Raw genomic sequence first — 20,527 nt, forward strand, 5'->3', positions numbered from 1 at the left:
AGTTTTGCTCAGTGAGCTGATCTTCCCACGTTGAAAATATAAATACTGAGTTTACAACAACTTAATGTTAACTTTTATTTAAAAGGCTTGGCTCAGGAAACCAATACTTAGCAAAACAATACGGTATTATTGTATATTTGCAGAAGATAGTTTGCCACACAATGCACCAGAGCTCTATGGTTTCACCAAAGGTCAGAGCAGAGCTAATGGATTTCATTTCATTGCCATATGAAGCCTAAGCACATGTGATACGCCTCTGTTCAGCTTCCAGGACTAAGTGTTTCCAGTATGTGGGATTGACCCATGACCAGCTCCTATTTGTCTTGGATCCTGTCTTATATTCTCCACTTCCGGTTTTATTTTGATATTTCCTATTTGTTTTCAGTCTGGCCTAGTTCCCCATAGTTTACCTATCTGTCATGGGATTCACCAGCTGCTGTCAATCTGTAATTACTTCGGTATTTAGGCACCATTACACTTTCACCGACAGGAATATTACAAGGATAATATGTAATGGATTGATTGCATCAGTGCTGAATTATGGAAGCATTATATATAGGTCAGGTAGTATAACTTTACTTAAGGTACTAGATAGAATTCAATATCAGGCTCCAAGGTTATGCTGTGGAGCGGTTAACACCACACCTATCAGCTTTACAGGTTAAAATAAATGAAATGCCATTGGGAGAGAGGAGACAATAATGGCAATTAATTACTGGGTCAATATGAGGACACGTGGAATGTCATCCAACAAAGGTAAGTGTTGAGAAAATGTCAGGAAAAGACCAGAATAGGGAAAATCAGGAGGTAAGCCCAACGGTGCCACTGTAGTAGGCCATTGATAGGTATTAAACAAATGGAATCAGAAGCTAGACACGATGTGGTGGTGGAAATCTTAAACGCAGTGCATAGAATAAGGAGGACAGGGGTGGTAGTGCAGTTTGTATGGATACCAGCACATATAGGAATAGAGGGAATAAACTAGCAGACAAACAGGCCAAGAAAGCAGCGGAAAAAGAAAATGTGGATATTGAAATAAAGTATAGCAAAGGAGAAAAAAAACAGTATAGTTAAAGAGAGAGCAAACACGAATTGGCAGGAAGAATGGGATAGAGGTAAAGTAAGAACCTACTACAACATACAAAGGAAAGTTTGGGCATACTGTACAGGTCTTAACAGCACAAAGAAGATATTTAAAAAGCATGCAACATGTAAATGTGGAACTGAAGAAACAGTAGAGCATGTGATAGGCTATTGTCCAAAGTATAGGATTCAAAGGGAAAGGATGATAGAGCGCTTAAGAGTAAATAAAACAAAGTTGAAATTAAATATAATATTGAATTTGAATGCAGGTGATATGGGGTATAGAGCTGTTTTTAGGTTTTTTGAGGGGACAGGCCTGGATAAACAAATAAACGAATGTTAGATTAGGTTAGGGAAAAGAGTTGATGTGTAGATACAGCTGTAGGATGCAAGCTGCCATAAAAACAGAAAGAAGGAGAAGAAGAATTGCCTAGTTGCCAGATTGCAGCATACTGTTCTGGCACCTTGAACATTAAAGACTCTTTTTACCTAAGTCTTTTTTGAGAGCTGTGCGTTTGGGTCCTCACCTGGATTTTTGTTCAGGTATATTTTTGTGTTTGTGGAGAACGTGTTTGCCGCAAGTCATGGATTCCTCCTGACCAGGTTTAACCGAGCACTTCCTGGTTTGCCAGAGGGACACTACAGAAGCACCCACCCTAGAAGCCCGGTTAAAAGCCGTCCACAAGCTAGAAGACATCCTTGTGCAAAATGAAAGGTGGCTTGATTCTTTCTATTCTATATTCTATTCTGGCATGGAGGCGCTTTTCATCAAGTCATGTCCGATGCGCAAGTGTTGTCTCCAGCTCCAGACTCCAGTTCATGTCTCAATACCAGTGTTACGTAGGACCGGAGTTCATGTCTCAGTTCCAGCTTCACGTTGAACTCCAGTTCATGTTTCAGCTCCAGCTTGACATCCAACTTCAGTTCATGTTTCGAACCCCACTCCACAGCTGTCTCCGGTTCATGTCTTGACTTTGGTTCCAGTCCCTGTTTTGGCTCCTTTCCTGGCTCGCAGGATGGCGAAGGAGCTGAAGGCCCCTAGTTTCTCCTTAGTGGAGCACCCAACAATTGTGCTGTTCTCCAACTAGTTTTCGGGCTGATTCATGCCCTGCTGCCATTCATGACATTGTGCCTCTCAGCCTGCCTCAGCTCGTCAGTTTGCACAAGTCTCACATCCTGCCCTGATTCCTTGTCAGGCCTCTGCCACTCCTGTCACCAAGCCGTGAACCACGCCTGCCTTAGTTCCTGGTGGTCTGGTTGTGACCACGCCTGCCTTAGTTCCTGGTGGTCTGGTTGTGACCACGCCTGCCTTAGTTCCTGGTGGTCTGGTTGTGACCACGCCTGCCTTAGTTCCTGGTGGTCTGGTTGTGACCACGCCTGCCTTAGTTCCTGGTGGTCTGGTTGTGACCACGCCTGCCCTGGTTCCTGGCGATCTGGCGACGCTCCAGTTCCTGCCCTATGTCTGGTCAGAGGAGCTTCGCCATCTGTACACAGCTGCAACACCCCGGTACCTTCTCCTACCCTTCTGTCCTGCTCTTCTGTCCATGATCTGTGCATCACTGCTGTCTTGCAGCCTGCCTCGTCTGTCCCTGTCTGGTGGTCCAAGCAACTCTCCCTGGTCGTCCTGTGCTCTGCTGCCGGGCTATGGGAATGACACACGACCAGCTCCTGACTGTCATGAATCCTGCCTTATTTGCTCCACTTCTGGTTTTATTTTGATATTACCTATTTGTTTTCAGCCTGGCATAGGCCTCTGTAGTTTACTTACGTGTCATGGGATTCACCAGCTGCTGTCTATCTGTAATTACTTCAGTTTTTAAGAACCAGTACTCTAGTGTCTCGGTGGCTAGTTGCCAGATCTACTCTTGTACCCAGTTTGTCAGCCTTCCAGGATTCATCTTGTGTAAGTTCATGGTTTTGTTTCTGTGCCTGTGGTTTTTGGTCACTGCCTGACCACCCTGCTGCCTTCTGTCTTGGCATCTTGAACATTATAGACTTTTTAAGTCCTTTGTAACTTTGTAAGAGTTGAACGTTTGGGTCCTTACCTTGCTAGTCCTGCCGTTTTGTGACACTGAAAAAGTTTTTTGCTCACTATCAATAATGCTTCTTAAATGTAGACACCATAAGTCTGTAATTAAAGTTTAAGTTTATTAATTGGAGTTTTAATAACACAAACCAAACAGGAGAAAATGCATTTAATTTTTAATGACAGATATCTGGGAAGTCACTATTCTACAGCTCACTACGCTCCATATCCTCCTCATGTTGCCGGATCATTTCTGGAAGCGTCTGAGTCATGAAGACAAAGCGGTTCTTCTTCAGATGCTGACGGATGACCTGCTGCCTCAAACCAATGGCCAGGTAGTCTTCTCCTGCTCCATACTGTGGCCAGTGAGCAAGACCGTCACCATTAGGAGACCTGCACACACACACAAGCTGTAAACACAGCAACCTGGTGTCCATGTATGTGATGACTTCCTGTCCACAGAGCAGTGATTCCTACCCTGTACGGGCAAAGTTTCCCCAGTAGCTCATCATGGTTTTGCTTAACTCTTCCTCCTCTTTAGGACATGGGTCTAAAATAATGAGACTGAGGTGAAATAATCTGCAGGACTCTAAAATACAACCTAGAAACCAGACGGTGAATGGTTTGTATATTGCAATTACCAGATAGTTTGACATGAGTAGTTGTGAAACAGAGTCCAAACACTATAAAAAGTTCATCTCCATGATCAGTCCCAACAAAGCTCGGCCTTTTCTTCTGCAGGAGTTTGGGAGGATGCTGGTATTCATACAGGTAAACAGCACCACCTGCATCTGTAGCACATAAATACATTGTAAAAATATTCTTTGTGTATTTTTAAATGTATGTTCATAATAATATCTACAAGTACCTCTGTGGGCATTAGATGTCTTAATGGCTGGAACAGTAAACAAAATGTCTCCAATCATCTCAGTGAACCCGTCTCTGTTCTTCACACGGTCTTCACCAGTACTGATATATTCATCTATTATCAGATCTATGGTGACTGCATGTTTAGGCTGAAGGAAAATATATAACAGATCAGTCAGAGAAGCTTGGGCGTTTCTTTAAACAATCAAACTACAACTGTCAGTGTTGGTTTGACTTACATTAGATAAAAAAACAGACAGTGTCTTTGTGATCTGCTCTCGATCCATTCCCTCTGTCCAGTTTTGAAGACCAAAAATCTAAAGGGAGATACAAATGTAACAACCATTTCAAACACACACAGGTTCTCCACCAAAACAATTTCCATTAACACTTACATCTGCAAGTATCCATCCTGCTTCATCATCATTCACACCGGTCATGAATGGAACAGTGAGAACTTCATGTTCACGGAACAGCTCCTCCACAGGTTTTGTCAGGAAGTGTCCGTCAACGTTTATAGAAGGTATCAAATAAACATCCTTAGGAAAATAAATGTTTAAAAGGAGTTAACACAAAGAAACAGCATATTGCACACAAATGTGACATGAAATGCTCATGTTCACCTTATTTCATAAAGTCAGTATCAGTCACTCTCTCACCTTCCCAATGGTTACAATAGAGTCAATATCCAGGCGTCTGAAACAATCAGCGATTTTCTCTGTGCTTTCATGGTTACAACCAGATGCATTTGCCACAATCTGACAAAAGGCATGAAGGATGCAACTTGAGAATTTAGAATGAAAAAAAACATGCTGATGTGATGTTTTTATACACAGGACACTAGCATGTTGAATAAAATAAGTTGAAAGGACCTATCCAGTATAAAATGTATTAGTGTGCTATTACTACCGTTCTATAATATGTGAATAATAATAATAACTATTCATATTAAATTTTTAATAACTTAACCTGCATCATTGGTAAAGGGTTATTTGACACATATGCATCCATGGCAGCAGTTCCACTCTCAGCAATGGCACGATGGAACAACCCATGAGACAATGGTGAGAGAAGCTGTGGATTCAAGCAATAGAGAAAGTGGTTTAGTGGGTTCAAATATGGGAAAAGAAAATATAGGTTTATTTCAAATGTTTCATCTGCACATGAAGTCTTACCAGCAAGGACACACTGATCCCACCTGCAGACTCTCCAAATACAGTGACTAAACCTGGATCTCCACCAAAGTTGTGAATGTGCTGCTGGATCCACCTCAGAGCTTGTACCTGGTCCAGCAAACCAACGTTTCCAGGCATGTGTTGATCTCCAGTGCTGAATCAAATACACAGTTACACTCTAACAGGTCACAGTAACACCAGCTGATCACAGAACCATGGTTGATAAATGTTCACATTAGTATCATCATTAACATTTAGTGAGTTGGGTCATTTTACCTGAGAAATCCCACAATTCCTAAGCGATACTGGATCAAAACCACAACCACATCCTGGTAAGCAGCCACTGCAGATCCATCAGACGTAGAAGCTGAACCCAAAGTAAATGCTCCACCATGGATCCAAACCATGACCTGATTTTTTCAACATGTTCAGAGAATAATTCATTTTGATTCTGATTATACATTTTTACCTTTTCTATTCACAATATTTCTGGGAAACAATCAAACTGTCCTGTCCAGAAACATAATCCAAACTATTCCTACCTGTGCAGCATTATAAATTAGCAGTGAAAGGTTCTTACTGGGAGTATGGCATCATGAGCTCTGTTTGCAGGAGTGTAAATGTTGAGGTAGAGACAGTCCTCTGAAATGTCTGAAACATCCAGGAACATGCCAAAAGATTTTTCAAGAATATCAATTATATGTTGTTTCTGTTGAATACACCTGAAAAACAGAGCACTTGGTTAAGTCACTGTAATGGAAAAATTTTGCCTTTGTGCTATTTCTTATCCAACACACTCGTCATGTGCTGGTTAGGTGCAATACTGAACATTCTCACACAAACAACTAATCTCTTGCGCCCTGTCGTACATGTACATCAAGTCTAAACATCTGATGTTCCATTTGACTGACTAATAATTTATGATATATCTTTGTCTTTTACACCCGGACTCTGGCTCCATCCTGTCTGACTCCCCACCAGACCCAAGGCTGGTAAAGTGAATGCATTTTGAAAAAAGAGTCAAGGAGCATGGATCAAAAGCCATCCGCTGAACTCAATCTAATTATTAGAAGCCCAATGATATGCCACCACACGATTTTCTCTGGTCCCCCTCTGGCCACCCCATTGAAAAATTCCCCTGCTTCCGCTTTCAACTGCTGCCCAATCCACCTTGCAACAGCCACCTATGGCTCATCCTGCGGATGGTGGGTCCACATGGGGGGGGGGGTTACTAGAAACTAAAGATGCTTTAGATGCCTTTTGTTTTATCTTTCTTAGTCTGTAAGTATAACAGTTATTGTCCAGACTCTGGCTGAACAGTAATTCTTTTTTCACACAGTTTTACAGTGCACAATCACACACATCTGCATCACCCATCATTCCTTTATTCCAATTCCATTCCAATACACAACAGTCTAAATGCCATGCATCTATTATTCTAATATCTTTTCCAAACTGGATCTCATTTGGTGAGAAGCTGGGTCACTATGTTACAGGATGAATTAGTTTTAACCTCCAAATAAAACTTCCCATTGGTTGCGTAACTACCAACCTATTTCACTTTGACACAGTTGCGTAACGTGATGGCTCCTCTTACACTCTTACAGGGCTATTGTACATCTAATATTTACAATCTCTTAAATTATATAAAGGTTTTAGTTCAAATGTAACAAAACCAATTTGTTTTTAGAAGCATATTCTGCAAACATCACATCACATTTAGTCACGTAGACTTCTCTGATTACACAATTGTTAGTTAGAAATGATCAATAAAACAAAATTTTGCAATCAACTTTAAATACAGTCTAGTTGGTTTACAGCAGGACACAAAGCAACACAGGTATTTACAGACTCACCATGTTTGTCTGCAGCCACACAGAGAAAAAACACAAAGGCTACAATAAGCAAAATTTGTTTCCCATTGAACTTCCTGGTCGACATCCTGAATTCTGCAAAAGCAAAACGTCTTTTTAAGTCTTGCCTCAACAAATTTATAATCAACTAACGATGACTCAGCAGATTTTATGTAGGTATTGGCCATACCACTCCCACATGTCTTAGTCAGTGTGACAAAGGTTTAATGTGGTTAGTTTTGCTCATTGCTGATAGTGGGCTGATCTGCCCAGACTGAAATATAAATACTGAGATTTAACTTTGATTTAAAAATCATTTAGATTGGTCTCAGCAATCTAAGGAGTGCAGGAGTGAGAACCCCATCGTCCCAGACAACAAGTCGTCCATCGGTCCGTGGGGCTCTGCCCCTCTAAGGCTGAGGCACAAACTTATAGACCCTGATCCTACGTCAGCTAGACATCTGGTTTTGTTCCAACTTCTGGCCTGATACCACTGCCCAACAATAAGTGTTTACTCAAAAGTAAATGTCTGTTTTCTGGAGTGTATCCCAGACTTTCCTTAGACAGCAACTCTGCCAAAATACAAGGGTTATAGAACAGTCACTGCACCTTAACATGACCAGAACAGATTGTTGACTAACTATATATAAATTTATGATATGATACCTGATGATATCAAATATACTACAAAAGGAGAAGAGGTCGTTCCTACCTCAGTCCCTGTCGGCCTCCAAGTGGAGGTATTTTCTGCCTCAGTTCCTGTCGACCTCTAAGGAGGAGGACGTTCTGCCCAGTGTTGGTTCTACAGAAGTGGCTGTCTCTGCCCCTCTCGGTGCAGAAGGGGCCGTCTCAGCCCCTGTCGACCCTGAGGAGCGGGTTGTTCGGCTCTCAGCCGATCCTGAAGGGGTCGCTCCTGCTCTGGTTTCCGCTGGCTGCAAAGAAGTTGCTCCAGGCTTCTTTGGCATCACCCAAAAGGCCGCTCCTGGAGTTCCTGGTGGGCTTGGGGAGTCCACGCCCCGTTACTCCCTGTGGGTCGGGGCTGGTTCATGCCGGCCTGGAGCCCGGTGCCTTCTGTTTTTCCGTGGACAGGAGTCCTCCCTGGAGGTGCCGGTGGTTCCGGCAGAGACATGTTTGCTTCCGCCCCTGGGGGTCCATAGGAGGCTGCGTCTTACCCCGTCTCCGGGGGTCCGGAGACGACCTCTCGAGCCACGGATCCAGGGTACTCTAACTTACTGTGTGCAAGTTAGTGGTTCTGCCGGCACCTGTCTCGTCTCCCAGCCTGGTGACCTCGCCCTCTCCTGCCACTGGGGTGTCGCTGCCTCCTTCGTCGCCGTCCGCCTCGACTTCGCCTTCTTCAGGACCACTCGTCTTAAGGATGTCCTCTCCTGCCGCGGCGGTGGCACACTTTTTCTCGCGCTCTTTGGGCGCCGTGGTAGACGCCCTAGGTGGAGGGGTACTGTCACAGTTTGAGCAGTTTCCTGTTTTATTTTGTAAAGACATCCTGTTCTGTTCATTACACACAGCTATTTCAGGTCATCCCCGGTTCTCGTCACGCACACCTGCCTGTAATTAGTAATCACTCACCAGCATATAAGCTTCAGTTCTCACCCAAGCCAGTCGCCAGATTTTTGCGTGTACTCACCACTTTCCAGCGTTACCTTGTCTTGCTTACCTCCGATCTCGATCCCGGTCATGACCCTCATTTTCCTGACACCAGCCTGATCCGTGTCTGTACCTCTGCCGTGATTACCTGGTAACGTTCCTGCTTGCTTTTGGACCTGAGCCTGCCTGCACCTTATCTGTACTGTTGCTGAGCCTCACCGTGTATGACCCTGCCTGAACTGACCTTGCCTGAATAAAAGAATAAATCTCTTTTCTTCTACCAAATCTTGTCTGGAGCTGTGCATGTGGGTCAGTCATCTGTGAAACGCTGACAGTAATTAAGGTTTAAGTTTATTGTGTTTTAATATCACAAAACAAATGGAGAACCACATTCAATTCCTAAAACAAGCAAAGGATGTTTAAACAAGTCAGTAAACACAGCTATGGTATCCTATGACATGAGGTGTTATCTGGCTCCATAGTGTTATCTGATGGACAGTTTTTATTAGTACTATACTGTAAGTGATAATTTCTGACATTGTCTGTTTAATACACTGGCCCCAAGGTACATTGTATTTTGATTTGTCCAAACAAAAGTACTTGTTTTTCTGACTTGTTATGGAAGAGAGAACTGGGAGGTGACTGTTCTACAGTTCACTACGCTCCATCTTCTTCTCATGTTGCTTGATCTTCTCTGGAAGCGTCTGAGTCATGAAGACAAAGCGATTCTTCTTCAGATGCTGACGGGTGACCTGCTGCTTCAAACCAATGGCCAGGTAGTCTTCTCCTGCTCCATACTGTGGCCAGTGAGCAAGCCCGTCACCATTAGGAGACCTGCACACACACACAAGCTGTAAACACAGGAACCTGGTGTCATGTATGTGATGACTTCCTGTCCACAGAGCAGTGATTCCTACCCTGTACGGGCAAAGTTCCCCCAGTAGCTCATCATGGTTTTGCTTAACTCTTCCTCCTCTTTGGGACATGGGTCTAAAATAATGAAGATGAGATGAATCATTCTGAAAGACTCTGAAAGACAACTTACATATCTGGTGCAATATCATTAATGTATTAACATTACCAGGTAGTTTGACATGAGTAGTTGTAAAACAGAGTCCAAACACTGTGAAAATTTCATCTGCATGATCAGCCCGAACAAAGCTTGGCCTTTTCTTCTGCAGGAGTTTGGGAGGATGCTGGTATTCATACAGGTAAACAGCACCACCTGCATCTGTAGCACACAATTTATTGGTAAATGTATTCTTTTTGTGTATTTTTAAATGTATTTGCATAATAATATCTACAAGTACCTCTGTGGGCATTAGATGTCTTTATGGCTGGAACAGTAAACATAATGTCTCCAATCATCTCAGTGAACCCGTCTCTGTTTTTCACACAATCTTCACCAGTTCCAATATATTCATCTATTATCAAATCTCTGAAGACTGCTTGTTTGGGCTTGGGGAAATAAATCATGCATCTGTCAGAGAAGCTTGAGAATAAACAACCAAACTATAACTGTCACCGTTTGACTGACTTACATAAGGAAAGAAAACAGACAGTGCCTTTGTGATCTGCTCTCGATCCATTCCCTCTGTCCAGTTTTGAAGATGGAAAAACTAAAGGAAGACACAATGCAATGACCATTTCAAACACCTGCAAATGTTCTCCAGAGAAACAACTGTTAGTAAAAAAATCCCATTGATACTCACCCATGAAATCATGCATCCTCCTTCATCATCATTCACACCGGTCATGAATGGAACAGTGAGAAGTTCATGTTCAAGGAACAGCTCCTCCACAGGTTTTGTCAGAAAGTGTCCGTCAACATTTATAGAAGGCATCAAATTATCATCCTTGAGAAAATTTAATGCGACACAATATTGTTCACAAAGCTGATGTTCACATTATTTTATAAAGTCAGTATCAGTCACTGTCTCACCTTCCCAATGGTCAGAATAGTTTCAATACCCAGGTTTCTAATACAATCAGCGATCTTCTCCGTGCTTTCATGGCTACAACCAGATGCATTGGCCACCATCTGAGAAAAGACTTAAAGGATCCATCATCAACAGGTTTTGACGTTCAATATTCTGTAAAATAAGAAATAATAAGTACCTGCATAATTGGTAGAGGATCAACTGACACAGCTATGTCCATGGCAGCAGTTCCACTCTCAGCAATGGCACGATGGAACAACCCATGAGACAACGATGAGAGAAGCTGTGGATTAAAGCAACAGAGAAAATGGTTTAGTGGAGAGTCTAAGAAAATATGAGAATTAATTTTAAATGTTTCATCTGCACATGAAGACTTACCAGCAAAGACACACTGATCCCACCTGCAGACTCTCCAAATACAGTGACTAAACCTGGATCTCCACCAAAGTTGTGAATGTGCTGCTGGATCCACCTCAGAGCTTGTACCTGGTCCAGCAAACCAACGTTTCCAGGCATGTGTTGATCTCCAGTGCTGAATCAAACACATAGTTACACTCTAACAGGTCACAGTAACACCAGCTGATCACAGGAACGATAAATGTTCACATTAGCATTAACAATAATATTTTTTTGAGATGGATCATTTTACCTGAGAAATCCCAGAATTCCTAAGCGATACTGGATCAAAACCACAACCACATCCTGGTAAGCAGCCAGTGCAGATCCATCATACATAGAAGCTGAGCCCATAGTAAATCCTCCACCATGGATCCAAACCATGACCTGTGTTTTTTAAACAAATTTTAAAAAACATCTTCAGTTCATTCTATCTGTGATCAACCCCTTACTTCAACTGTGTGAAGTCTCTAACTGAGTGTGACATTCTGTTCTATTGCTGAAACCTCTTTTTCATTCTGGTTATACATATTTTACCTGCATTATTCATACCATTTTTATAAATTCCTGGGAATTAACCAAACTGTCAGTGAAAGGTTCTTACTGGGAGTTTGGCATCATGAGCTCTGTTTGCAGGCGTGTAAATGTTGAGGTAGAGACAGTCTTCAGAAATGTCTAAAACTATTGGAAAAATGTCTTCAAGTTTATCATAAAGTTTTTTCACATGGTGTTTGTGTTGAATGCACCTGAAACACAGAGCATTTGGTTCAGTTACTGTTGGACTGTACTGTTGGTTCTTGTGTGTAGAATAGATGGATGCTGTAGATGGATGTCTCACATGGCTGGCTGCTGGGTGGCATCTTTCACTCCTTCCCATCCCTCTACAGGTTGAGGTGCAGCCAGTCTCAGAGCAGGACCTACAGGGGGCTTGGCAAAGGGGACCCCCAGGTAGGCATGGACCCCAGTCTCCTTCCCCTTAACACTGACGTACTGACCTCTCAGACTCCCCAGCTTAGTGTGCACTTCAGGTGCTGTCAGGAAATTAGAGTGGTGTCTGAATCACAGTGTAACACTTCATGAGTTATCAGATACATTAACTAATCTGGGTAAATTCACCAAATGTCATCCATCTGTTATTCTAATATATGTTCCAAACAGGATCTTGTTTGGTGAGAAGCTGGGCCACTGTGTTCCAGGATAATTTAATTATAATGCCCAGTATAAAACACTTCTCTTCATCAGTTGCGTAACTACAAATCAATTTCACTTTGACACAGAAAACACAGTTACGTAATGTGACAGCTGCAGTTAAATTTTCAAAGGTTAACATCTAATCTTTAAAATCTCTGAAATTATATGAAGGTCATGGTTCAAATGTAAGAAGAAATGTAAGACCAACATCTCAGAAACATGTTGGTCTTACATTCCTTCTGCAGCGTTACATTTCTTTTCAAAATTGACACCTCATTTAGTCAGAAAGACTATTCTGATTACAAATGTCAGTTCTCCTGTCTCGGCATTAAGCAATATTCACCACAATAAAACTAAAGCAATCAGTCTAGTTTGTTTAGAGCAGGACACAAAGCATCACAGGTATTTACAGACTCACCACGTATGTCTGCAGCCACACAGAGGAAAAACACAGACGCTACTATGAGTAATAACTGTTTCCCACTGAACCTCATGGTCGACATCCTGGACTGTGCAAAGAAAAAACGACTCTTCCAAATCATTCCCCCAACAAATTTAATACCACATAATGGTGTGACTCAACAGGTTCCTTGTACTTGCTACTGTACACCACTCCCACTTCCCCTGGTCACAGCCCCAAAGAGAGTGACAAAGGTTCAATGCTGAAAAAAACAATATTTTCTTTAGCAAAATGCATGCAATATATTATATTGTGACTGGTCCACACAAAAAAACTGCAAATGTGTTTAATTTTCCTAGTTTGTTGTTAATGCTGATGTAAAAGCCATGATAAGGGGAAAATGAATGAGGGCAATACACACAACACAGCTTTCCTCTTTCGCTCGAGTGTATTGAGTGAAGGAGCTGCGATGTGGCCTCCTATATAGCTCGGCAATTTAGAACTCCCCCTGCTGGACTCTCTCTGCATTTACCCCTACTCTCTACTGCAGTGTGAAACCGATACAGATTCAAAACAAAATTGAAAAAACAGTGTAACACCAGAAATAAACAACTCTATTCAACATATGCTATTTCACTGGGTCTGATGCCAAACATACTATTGTCACCACTAATATGTAACCTGTCACACAGACATTGTAACATGATGGACCAGAGAACGGGGAGGTGACTGCTCTACAGCTCGCTGCGCTCCATCTTCTCCTCGAGTTGCTGAATCATTTCTATAAGCGTCTGAGTCATGAAGACAAAGCGGTTCTTCTTCAGATGCTGACGGGTGACCTGCTGCTTCAAACCAATGGCCAGGTAGTCTTCTCCTGCTCCATACTGTGGCCAGTGAGCAAGACCGTCACCATTAGGAGACCTGCACACACACACAAGCTGTAAACACAGCAACCTGGTGTCCATGTATGTGATGACTTCCTGTCCACAGAGCAGTGATTCCTACCCTGTACGGGCAAAGTTCCCCCAGTAGCTCATCATGGTTTTGCTTAACTCTTCCTCCTCTTTAGGACATGGGTCTAAAATATAGAGAGTGAGTTGAAACAATCTGCAGGACTCTCAAATACAACCTAGAAACAAGCCTGTGAATGGTTTGTAGAATGTAATTACCAGATAGTTTGACATGAGTAGTTGTGAAACAGAGTCCAAACACTATAGGAAGTTCATCTGCATGATCAGCCCGAACAAAGCTTGGCCTTTTCTTCTGCAGGAGTGTGGGAGGATGCTGGTATTCATACAGGTAAACAGCACCACCTGCATCTGTAGCACACAAATAATTGGTGAATGTATTCTTTATGTGCATTTTTAAATGTATGTTTATAACATTATCTACTGTATGAATACCTCTGTGGGCATTAGATGTCTTAATGACTGGAATAGTAAACAAAATGTCTCCTAGCAGCTCAGTGAACCCGTCTCTATTCTTCACACGATCTTCATTGGTTCCAATATATTCATCTATTATCAGATCTATGGTGACTGCATGTTTGGGCTGGAGAAAATATGTCATAGATCTGTTAGAGAAGCTTGAGTATAAAAAACAAAAGTAAAACTTTCACTGTCTGACCAACTTACATCAGGAAAGAAAACCGAGAGTGTCTTCGTGATCTGCTTTCGATCCATTCCCTCTGTCCAGTTTTGAGGACCAAAGAACTAAAATAAGACAAATGCAATGTCCATTTCAAACACATGCAATGATTGTCCAGCAAAACGAATCCCATTAACACTTACATGTGCAATCATCCATCCTACTTCATCATCATTCACACCAGTCATGAATGGAACAGTGAGAAGTTCATGTCCACGGAACAGCTCCTCCACAGGTTTTGTCAGGAAGTTTCCATCAACATTTATAGAAGGTATCAAATTATCATCCTTGAGAAAATTTAATTCATCATACAAAAACACAAAACATTGCACAAAAATGTGAATTGAAACATAATGATATTTATGTTTATATTATTTCGTTATGTCATCAGGAGTCACTCTCTCACCTTCCCAATGGTCACAATAGTGTCAATATCCAGGTTTCTAATACAATCAGCGATCTTCTTTGTGCTTTCATGGCTACAACCAGATGCATTTGCCACCATCTGAAAACAGACATCGGAGGCTGTTAGTATTACAACTGACCATCCACACACCCTGCACACAGACTGTTTAGGCTCCTCCCTCTGGCAGGTGCTGCCGAGCTATGCCCAAGGCTCCCACCTTTGACTGCTGTCCAATCTGCTTTGCACCAGTCCCCTACGGCTCCTCCTGCGGGCTGTGGGCCCACATGAGGACTTAACATTAACTTTTATTATTAAATGTTAATTTCACCTGCAGCATTGGTGAAGGGTTATTTGATACAAATGCATCCATGGCAGCAGTTCCACTCTCAGCAATGGCACGATGGAACAACCCATGAGACAACGGTGAGAGAAGCTGTGGATTCAAGCAACAGAGAAAGTGTTTTAGTGGAGAATCTAAGAAAAAATGTGAGTTCATTTTAAATGTTTCATCTGCACATGAAGTCTTACCAACAAGGACACACTGATCCCACCTGCAGACTCTCCAAATACAGTGACTAAACCTGGATCTCCACCAAAGTTGTGAATGTGCTGCTGGATCCACCTCAGAGCTTGTACCTGGTCCAGCAAACCAACGTTTCCAGGCATGTGTTGATCTCCAGTGCTGAATCAAACACATGGTTGATAAATGTTCACATTAGTATCATCATTAACATTTAGTGAGTTGGGTCATTTTACCTGAGAAATCCCAGAAGTCCTAAGCGATACTGGATCAAAACCACAACCACATCCTGGTACGCAGCCAGTGCAGATCCATCATACATAGAAGCTGAGCCCATAGTAAATGCTCCACCATGGATCCAAACCATGACCTAGTAGTTTTCCCCCCAAAATTAAAACAAAAAACATTGTCAGTACATTCTAGGGGAATGAACTGGGATCAATTCATTACTTCAAACTGACTGAGGTCTGTGACTGAATGTGAAATTCAGTTTTTTGGTGAAAATCCCTTTTTATTCTGGTTATACATATTTTACCTCCATTATTCATACCATCTTTATAAATTCCTGGGAATCAACCAAACTGTCAGTGAAAGGTTCTTACTGGGAGTTTTGCATCATGAGCTCTGTTTGCAGGCGTGTAAATGTTGAGGTAGAGACAGTCTTCGGAAATGTCTGAAACTATTGGAAAAATGTCTTCAAGTTTATCATAAAGTTTTTTCACATGATGTTTGTGTTGAACACACCTGGAAAACAGAGCATTTCCTTCAGTTACTGTTGGACATGGTTCTTGTGTGTGAATCGATGGATGCTGTGGATGGATGTCTCACATGGCTGGCTGCTGGGTGGCATCTTTCACTCCTTCCCATCCCTCTACAGGTTGAGGTGCAGCCAGTCTCAGAGCAGGACCTACAGGGGGCTTGGCAAAGGGGACCCCCAGGTAGGCATGGACCCCAGTCTCCTTCCCCTTAACACTGACGTACTGACCTCTCAGACGCCCCAGCTCCGTGTGCACTTCAGGTGCTGTCAGGGCAATAGAGTAGATTTACAGTAACTGACTAATCCTAAATCTAATACTTCATAAGTTATCATCCCACATGATACTGTAATACAAGTAATGTATTACAGCTGAACAAACATATGGTAATGTAGAGCATTTAATAAGCTATTCATCTATTTATTGACTAATTATCATTCAAACACATTCATATAAAAAAAGATTTATCTCTAGGTACTATTTTCTGATTTTGCTAAGTATATGAGCTCATAATAAGTAACGATTATTCCATAGCCTACTGTATTGTTATAGCTGTTTAAAGTAGTTTAAAACAGCTTTGCTGTATGCTAGCTGTGCCGCTTTAGCTATTTGTGTAGCGCTTAATACACTGTAACAAACTTTATAGCTGCATTATTTTTCAGTCACTTCACCATTATTGACAGTGGGTAAATTCATTAAATATCAACCATCTGTTCTTAGTGGAAGACTTGGCAACAGCTCTATTGACACTGTTGTTATACTCTTTTCTTTATGCTGTTTAGAGGTTCAAATCTTTGTAATCACAGTGAATGCTGTAAAGCTACAGAAACCATTAAAATATCATTATCATTACTTTTCTTATTCATAGTTTATATTTTTCAACTTATGAAGCTTTTTTCAGCTACTTTTTCTTGGAAATGGAAACTACATTTCAAATCCCTTTCAGCGTCTTTAAGCTTGAACTACTTCAGCATACTTGAAGTTTCAGAAACCATTTAAACTACATATCATTTTTCTGATATACAACATTACATCTTTTGTTCAGACTTTTAATATTTTTAATAGTTTCTGATCTATAGCAGTTTAAGGATTTGGTGGTTTTTGGTGAATTTTCATCTTTTCCGTTAGTTTTTAATGCAATTTAAAATAAAAGCAACAATCTACAGTAATTTATTAGCTCTAATAGCAGCTCTGGTTCTACTTGATACTAATACTCAGTGAGACTGTTTTACAGTTTAGTTAATAAACACACACTCCCTCAAAATTCTTTAAAAATAAAAGCATCTATCCAGTTTATTAGCTCTATTACTAAAATTTCTATTTCTGATTGATTATGACTATTTTACAGTTTAGAAATTGTCCACATGTACTTCCTCAGAATCCTTTCAAAATGAAAGCTTAGTCAGCTTTTTGTGATTATCAGTGATGTCCCGTGGTCATCTTTTTTAATTTTTGTCAAATCTTAATGTTTGTCAACTTTTTTATCATGGTTATCTTTTTAATCTTTGTCCTAATCACTGTCTTGATGCAGCAACTTTTTAGCATTTGTTGTATTTTCAGCAACAGAACAGCTCTCCCACTTAAAATCTCTGAGAAATTACCTTTTCTACTTCTATTTTCTTTCCAAACAGGAGAGAAGCTGGGTCACAGAATTATTTAGTTTTAACCTCCCCTTTCTTCATTGGTTGCGTAACTACTAACTGATTTGACTTTGGCACAGAAAACACAGTTGTGCAATGTGACAGCTGCACTTACATTTTCACAGGGTAACATATACTGTAAACTCTACAAGACATGAGAATATATGAAAATGTAAGAAGACCAATGTGTTTTTAGAAGTGTATTCTGCAAAACTTTACACCACATTTAGTCACAAAGACGATTCTGATTACACATATGTTAGTTTTTCTGCATTGGCATGAGTTAAGCAATAAATGATAAACCTAAACGTATCAATCATGTTAAATAAAGACTAGTTTGAATAGAGTAGGACAGAGTATCTCAGGTATTTACCGACTCACCACGTGTGTCTGCAGCCACACACAGGAAAAACACAGACGCTACAATGAGTAAAGTTTGTTTCCAACTAAACTTCATGATCGCCGTCGTGGACTGTGCAAAGACAAGAAGTCTTTTCCAAATCCTTCCCCCAACAACTTTATTATTAAGAAATGACGTGACTCAGCCTGTTTCATGCATTTGCTACACCACTCCCACTTCTCATAGTCACAGTCCCAGAGAGGGTGCCAAATGTTTGATGTTGAAAAAAATGATATTATTTTTTGCAAAATGTATGCAATATGATATATTATCCACAACTTCAAAAGTGTTAAATTTTTCTGGTTGGTTGTTAATGCTGACATTTTAAAGAGATGGAGAACTGGGAGGTTCAGCTCGCTGCGCTCCATCTTTTCCTCATGTTGCTGGATCTGTAGGATCAACATGTCATGTCATTAGGACATTAGAGCCGTGTCAGAATCACAGTTTAACACTTCATATGTTATCATCCCGCGTGAAAACACAATTAATGTATTACAGCTGATTAACAAATAATGTGGAGCGCCGAATCATGGTGTGGCCTATGTTTTCACAAATGCATGTAATGAACAACCAGCAATTTCGACAAATAAAAGCTTCCCTCTCTAAGAAGAATTATCATTCAAAGTCACCGATATGTTAATATTTAAAAAGAAATATTTAACTTAAATTGACTACAGTTTTGTTAAACTACTAAACTAAACCTAACCAGTAACTAGCTCAGTTTATTGTTCGTATTTGTTAAATAATAACAGGAAATAGACAAAAAATCCCGGATTGTGACACAATAATAAACTTCATAGCAACATTATTTTCCACTGTCTTCATTGTCACATCAGGTAAATTCACTAAATATCATGCTTCTGTCATTCTAATATTATTTCCAGTTATTTGTTGAGAACCTGGGTCACAATGTTGGATGAATTAGTTTTAACCTCCGGTATAAAACCTATTACTTCATTGGTTGCGTAACTTACAACTGATTTCACTTTGACACAGAAAACACAGTTGCGTAATATAACGGCTGCTCTTACATTCTCACAGGGCTACTGTGCGTCTAATCCAGACGTCGACAACCCGCGGCACCAAAAGAGCCATTGTGACCCGTTTTCCACAAACTACGAAGATCAAATCCCGTTAAATTTCACAATATTTGTGAAAATTCTACATTTGGTTTTAGAGAAAAACAAGATTTAAAAGACAGGACGCAGATAATTAACATTTTTATTTCACTGACAGAATATCATAGCAATTAACAGTGGACTTATTCAGTCCACATTCTCTTTTAGCTAATTCCGTAACTAGAATACGAGCAACGATCAAACTGCGTCAGCACCGCAAAAAAAGGACCGCTAATCCGCTGTTCTCTGCTTCAAACATCTGCCGTAACTAAGAGCAAAGAGTGCCCAGAGCCGCAGTATAAAGATGAAAGAGCCACATGCGGCTCCGGGACTGCGGTTGCCGACACCTGTCTAACCTGTACAATATCTAAATAAATTATATGAAGGTATTGCTTCAAGTGTGAGAAGACCAGCGTGTTTTTAGAAGTGTGTTCTGTAAACTTCACACCACATTTAAACAGGCTATTCTGATTACACACGCTAGTTCTCCTGCATTGACACAAGTTAAACAAGATTAATTGAATAAAACTAAATATACAAAATTTGTTTAGAGCAGGACACAAAGGATCACGGATATTTACAAAATCACCGCGTGTGTCTGCAGCCACACAGGAAAAACACAGACGCGACAATGAGGAGTTTGTTTGGATCTTGTTTCCCACTGTACTTCATGGTCGACATCCTGGACTGTGTAAACACAATGCGTCACTTCTTAAGCCTTCCACCAAGAAACGTGACATCAAGGTGTGACTCAACAGGTCTTCTGCAGTTGCTACACCACTCCCACTCCTCCTAGTCTCAACCCAGAGACAGTCACAAAGGTTTAATGTTGAAAAAAACATGTTTTTGCTAAATCTATGCAGAAACATGTTCATCCACATAAAGGTTTTTCTGATTTGTTATGGAACAGAGAGCTGGGAGGTGACTGCTCTACAGCTCACTGCGCTCCATCTCCTTAAGTTGCTGGATCTTCATTGGAAGCGTCTGAGTCATGAAGACAAAGCGGTTCTTCTTCAGATGCTGACGGGTGACCTGCTGCTTCAAACCAATGGCCAGGTAGTCTTCTCCTGCTCCATACTGTGGCCAGTGAGCAAGACCGTCACCATTAGGAGACCTGCACACACACACAAGCTGTAAACACAGCAACCTGGTGTCCATGTATGTGATGACTTCCTGTCCACAGAGCAGTGATTCCTACCCTGTACGGGCAAAGTTCCCCCAGTAGCTCATCATGGTTTTGCTTAACTCTTCCTCCTCTTTAGGACATGGGTCTAAAATAATAAAGATGATGTGAAACTTTCAAATACAACCTACATATCTGCTGGAGAAATATGGTTAAAATACTTCAAATACCAGATAGTTTGATATGAGTAGTTGTGAAACAGAATCCAAACACTGTAAAAAGTTCGTCTCCATGATCAGTCCCAACAAAGCTTGGCCTTTTCTTTTGCAGGAATTTGGGAGGATGCTGGTACTCATACAGGTAAACAGCAGCACCTGCATCTGTA

General features: G+C 41.1%; 3 protein-coding genes across 3 annotated transcripts in view; all 3 read right to left on the reverse strand.

Moving 5' to 3' along the window:
• Positions 1-3,273: 3,273 nt before the first annotated feature.
• On the reverse strand, positions 3,274-12,675 carry LOC114856902 (uncharacterized). Its single transcript, XM_029152776.3, has 28 exons — positions 12,552-12,675; positions 11,781-11,973; positions 11,547-11,688; positions 11,196-11,329; positions 10,925-11,078; positions 10,725-10,829; positions 10,549-10,647; positions 10,319-10,462; positions 10,148-10,225; positions 9,917-10,064; positions 9,688-9,837; positions 9,524-9,596; positions 9,256-9,440; positions 8,564-8,567; positions 8,267-8,445; positions 7,717-7,852; positions 7,008-7,100; positions 5,732-5,873; positions 5,428-5,561; positions 5,152-5,305; positions 4,946-5,050; positions 4,636-4,734; positions 4,372-4,515; positions 4,216-4,293; positions 3,978-4,125; positions 3,751-3,900; positions 3,587-3,659; positions 3,274-3,502 (listed from the first exon to the last, which is right to left on the reverse strand). The coding sequence occupies exons 1-28, from the start codon at positions 12,673-12,675 to the stop codon at positions 3,316-3,318; spliced, it is 3,555 nt and encodes a 1,184-aa protein (XP_029008609.2). The 3' UTR covers positions 3,274-3,315.
• On the reverse strand, positions 12,672-18,035 carry LOC114856904 (cocaine esterase-like). Its single transcript, XM_029152782.3, has 13 exons — positions 17,883-18,035; positions 15,935-16,127; positions 15,709-15,850; positions 15,343-15,476; positions 15,115-15,268; positions 14,915-15,019; positions 14,587-14,685; positions 14,324-14,467; positions 14,168-14,245; positions 13,937-14,084; positions 13,703-13,852; positions 13,539-13,611; positions 12,672-13,454 (listed from the first exon to the last, which is right to left on the reverse strand). Exons 1-13 carry the CDS (start codon positions 17,956-17,958, stop codon positions 13,268-13,270), a joined length of 1,683 nt encoding a protein of 560 aa, XP_029008615.1. The 5' UTR covers positions 17,959-18,035; the 3' UTR covers positions 12,672-13,267.
• Positions 18,036-19,108: 1,073 nt separating this feature from the next.
• LOC114856903 (cocaine esterase-like) overlaps positions 19,109-20,527 on the reverse strand; it is a 37,210-nt gene continuing 35,791 nt past the window's right edge. The window contains exons 11-13 of the mRNA XM_055509768.1: positions 20,373-20,522; positions 20,218-20,290; positions 19,109-20,133 (exon numbers count right to left, since the gene is read on the reverse strand). Coding sequence (XP_055365743.1) covers positions 19,950-20,133; positions 20,218-20,290; positions 20,373-20,522 — 407 coding nt within the window. The 3' untranslated portion in view covers positions 19,109-19,949. The remainder of the gene's footprint in view (positions 20,134-20,217; positions 20,291-20,372; positions 20,523-20,527) is intronic.

The sequence above is a fragment of the Betta splendens genome, chromosome 6 (assembly GCF_900634795.4).
Source record: "Betta splendens chromosome 6, fBetSpl5.4, whole genome shotgun sequence".
Lineage (NCBI taxonomy): Eukaryota > Metazoa > Chordata > Actinopteri > Anabantiformes > Osphronemidae > Betta > Betta splendens.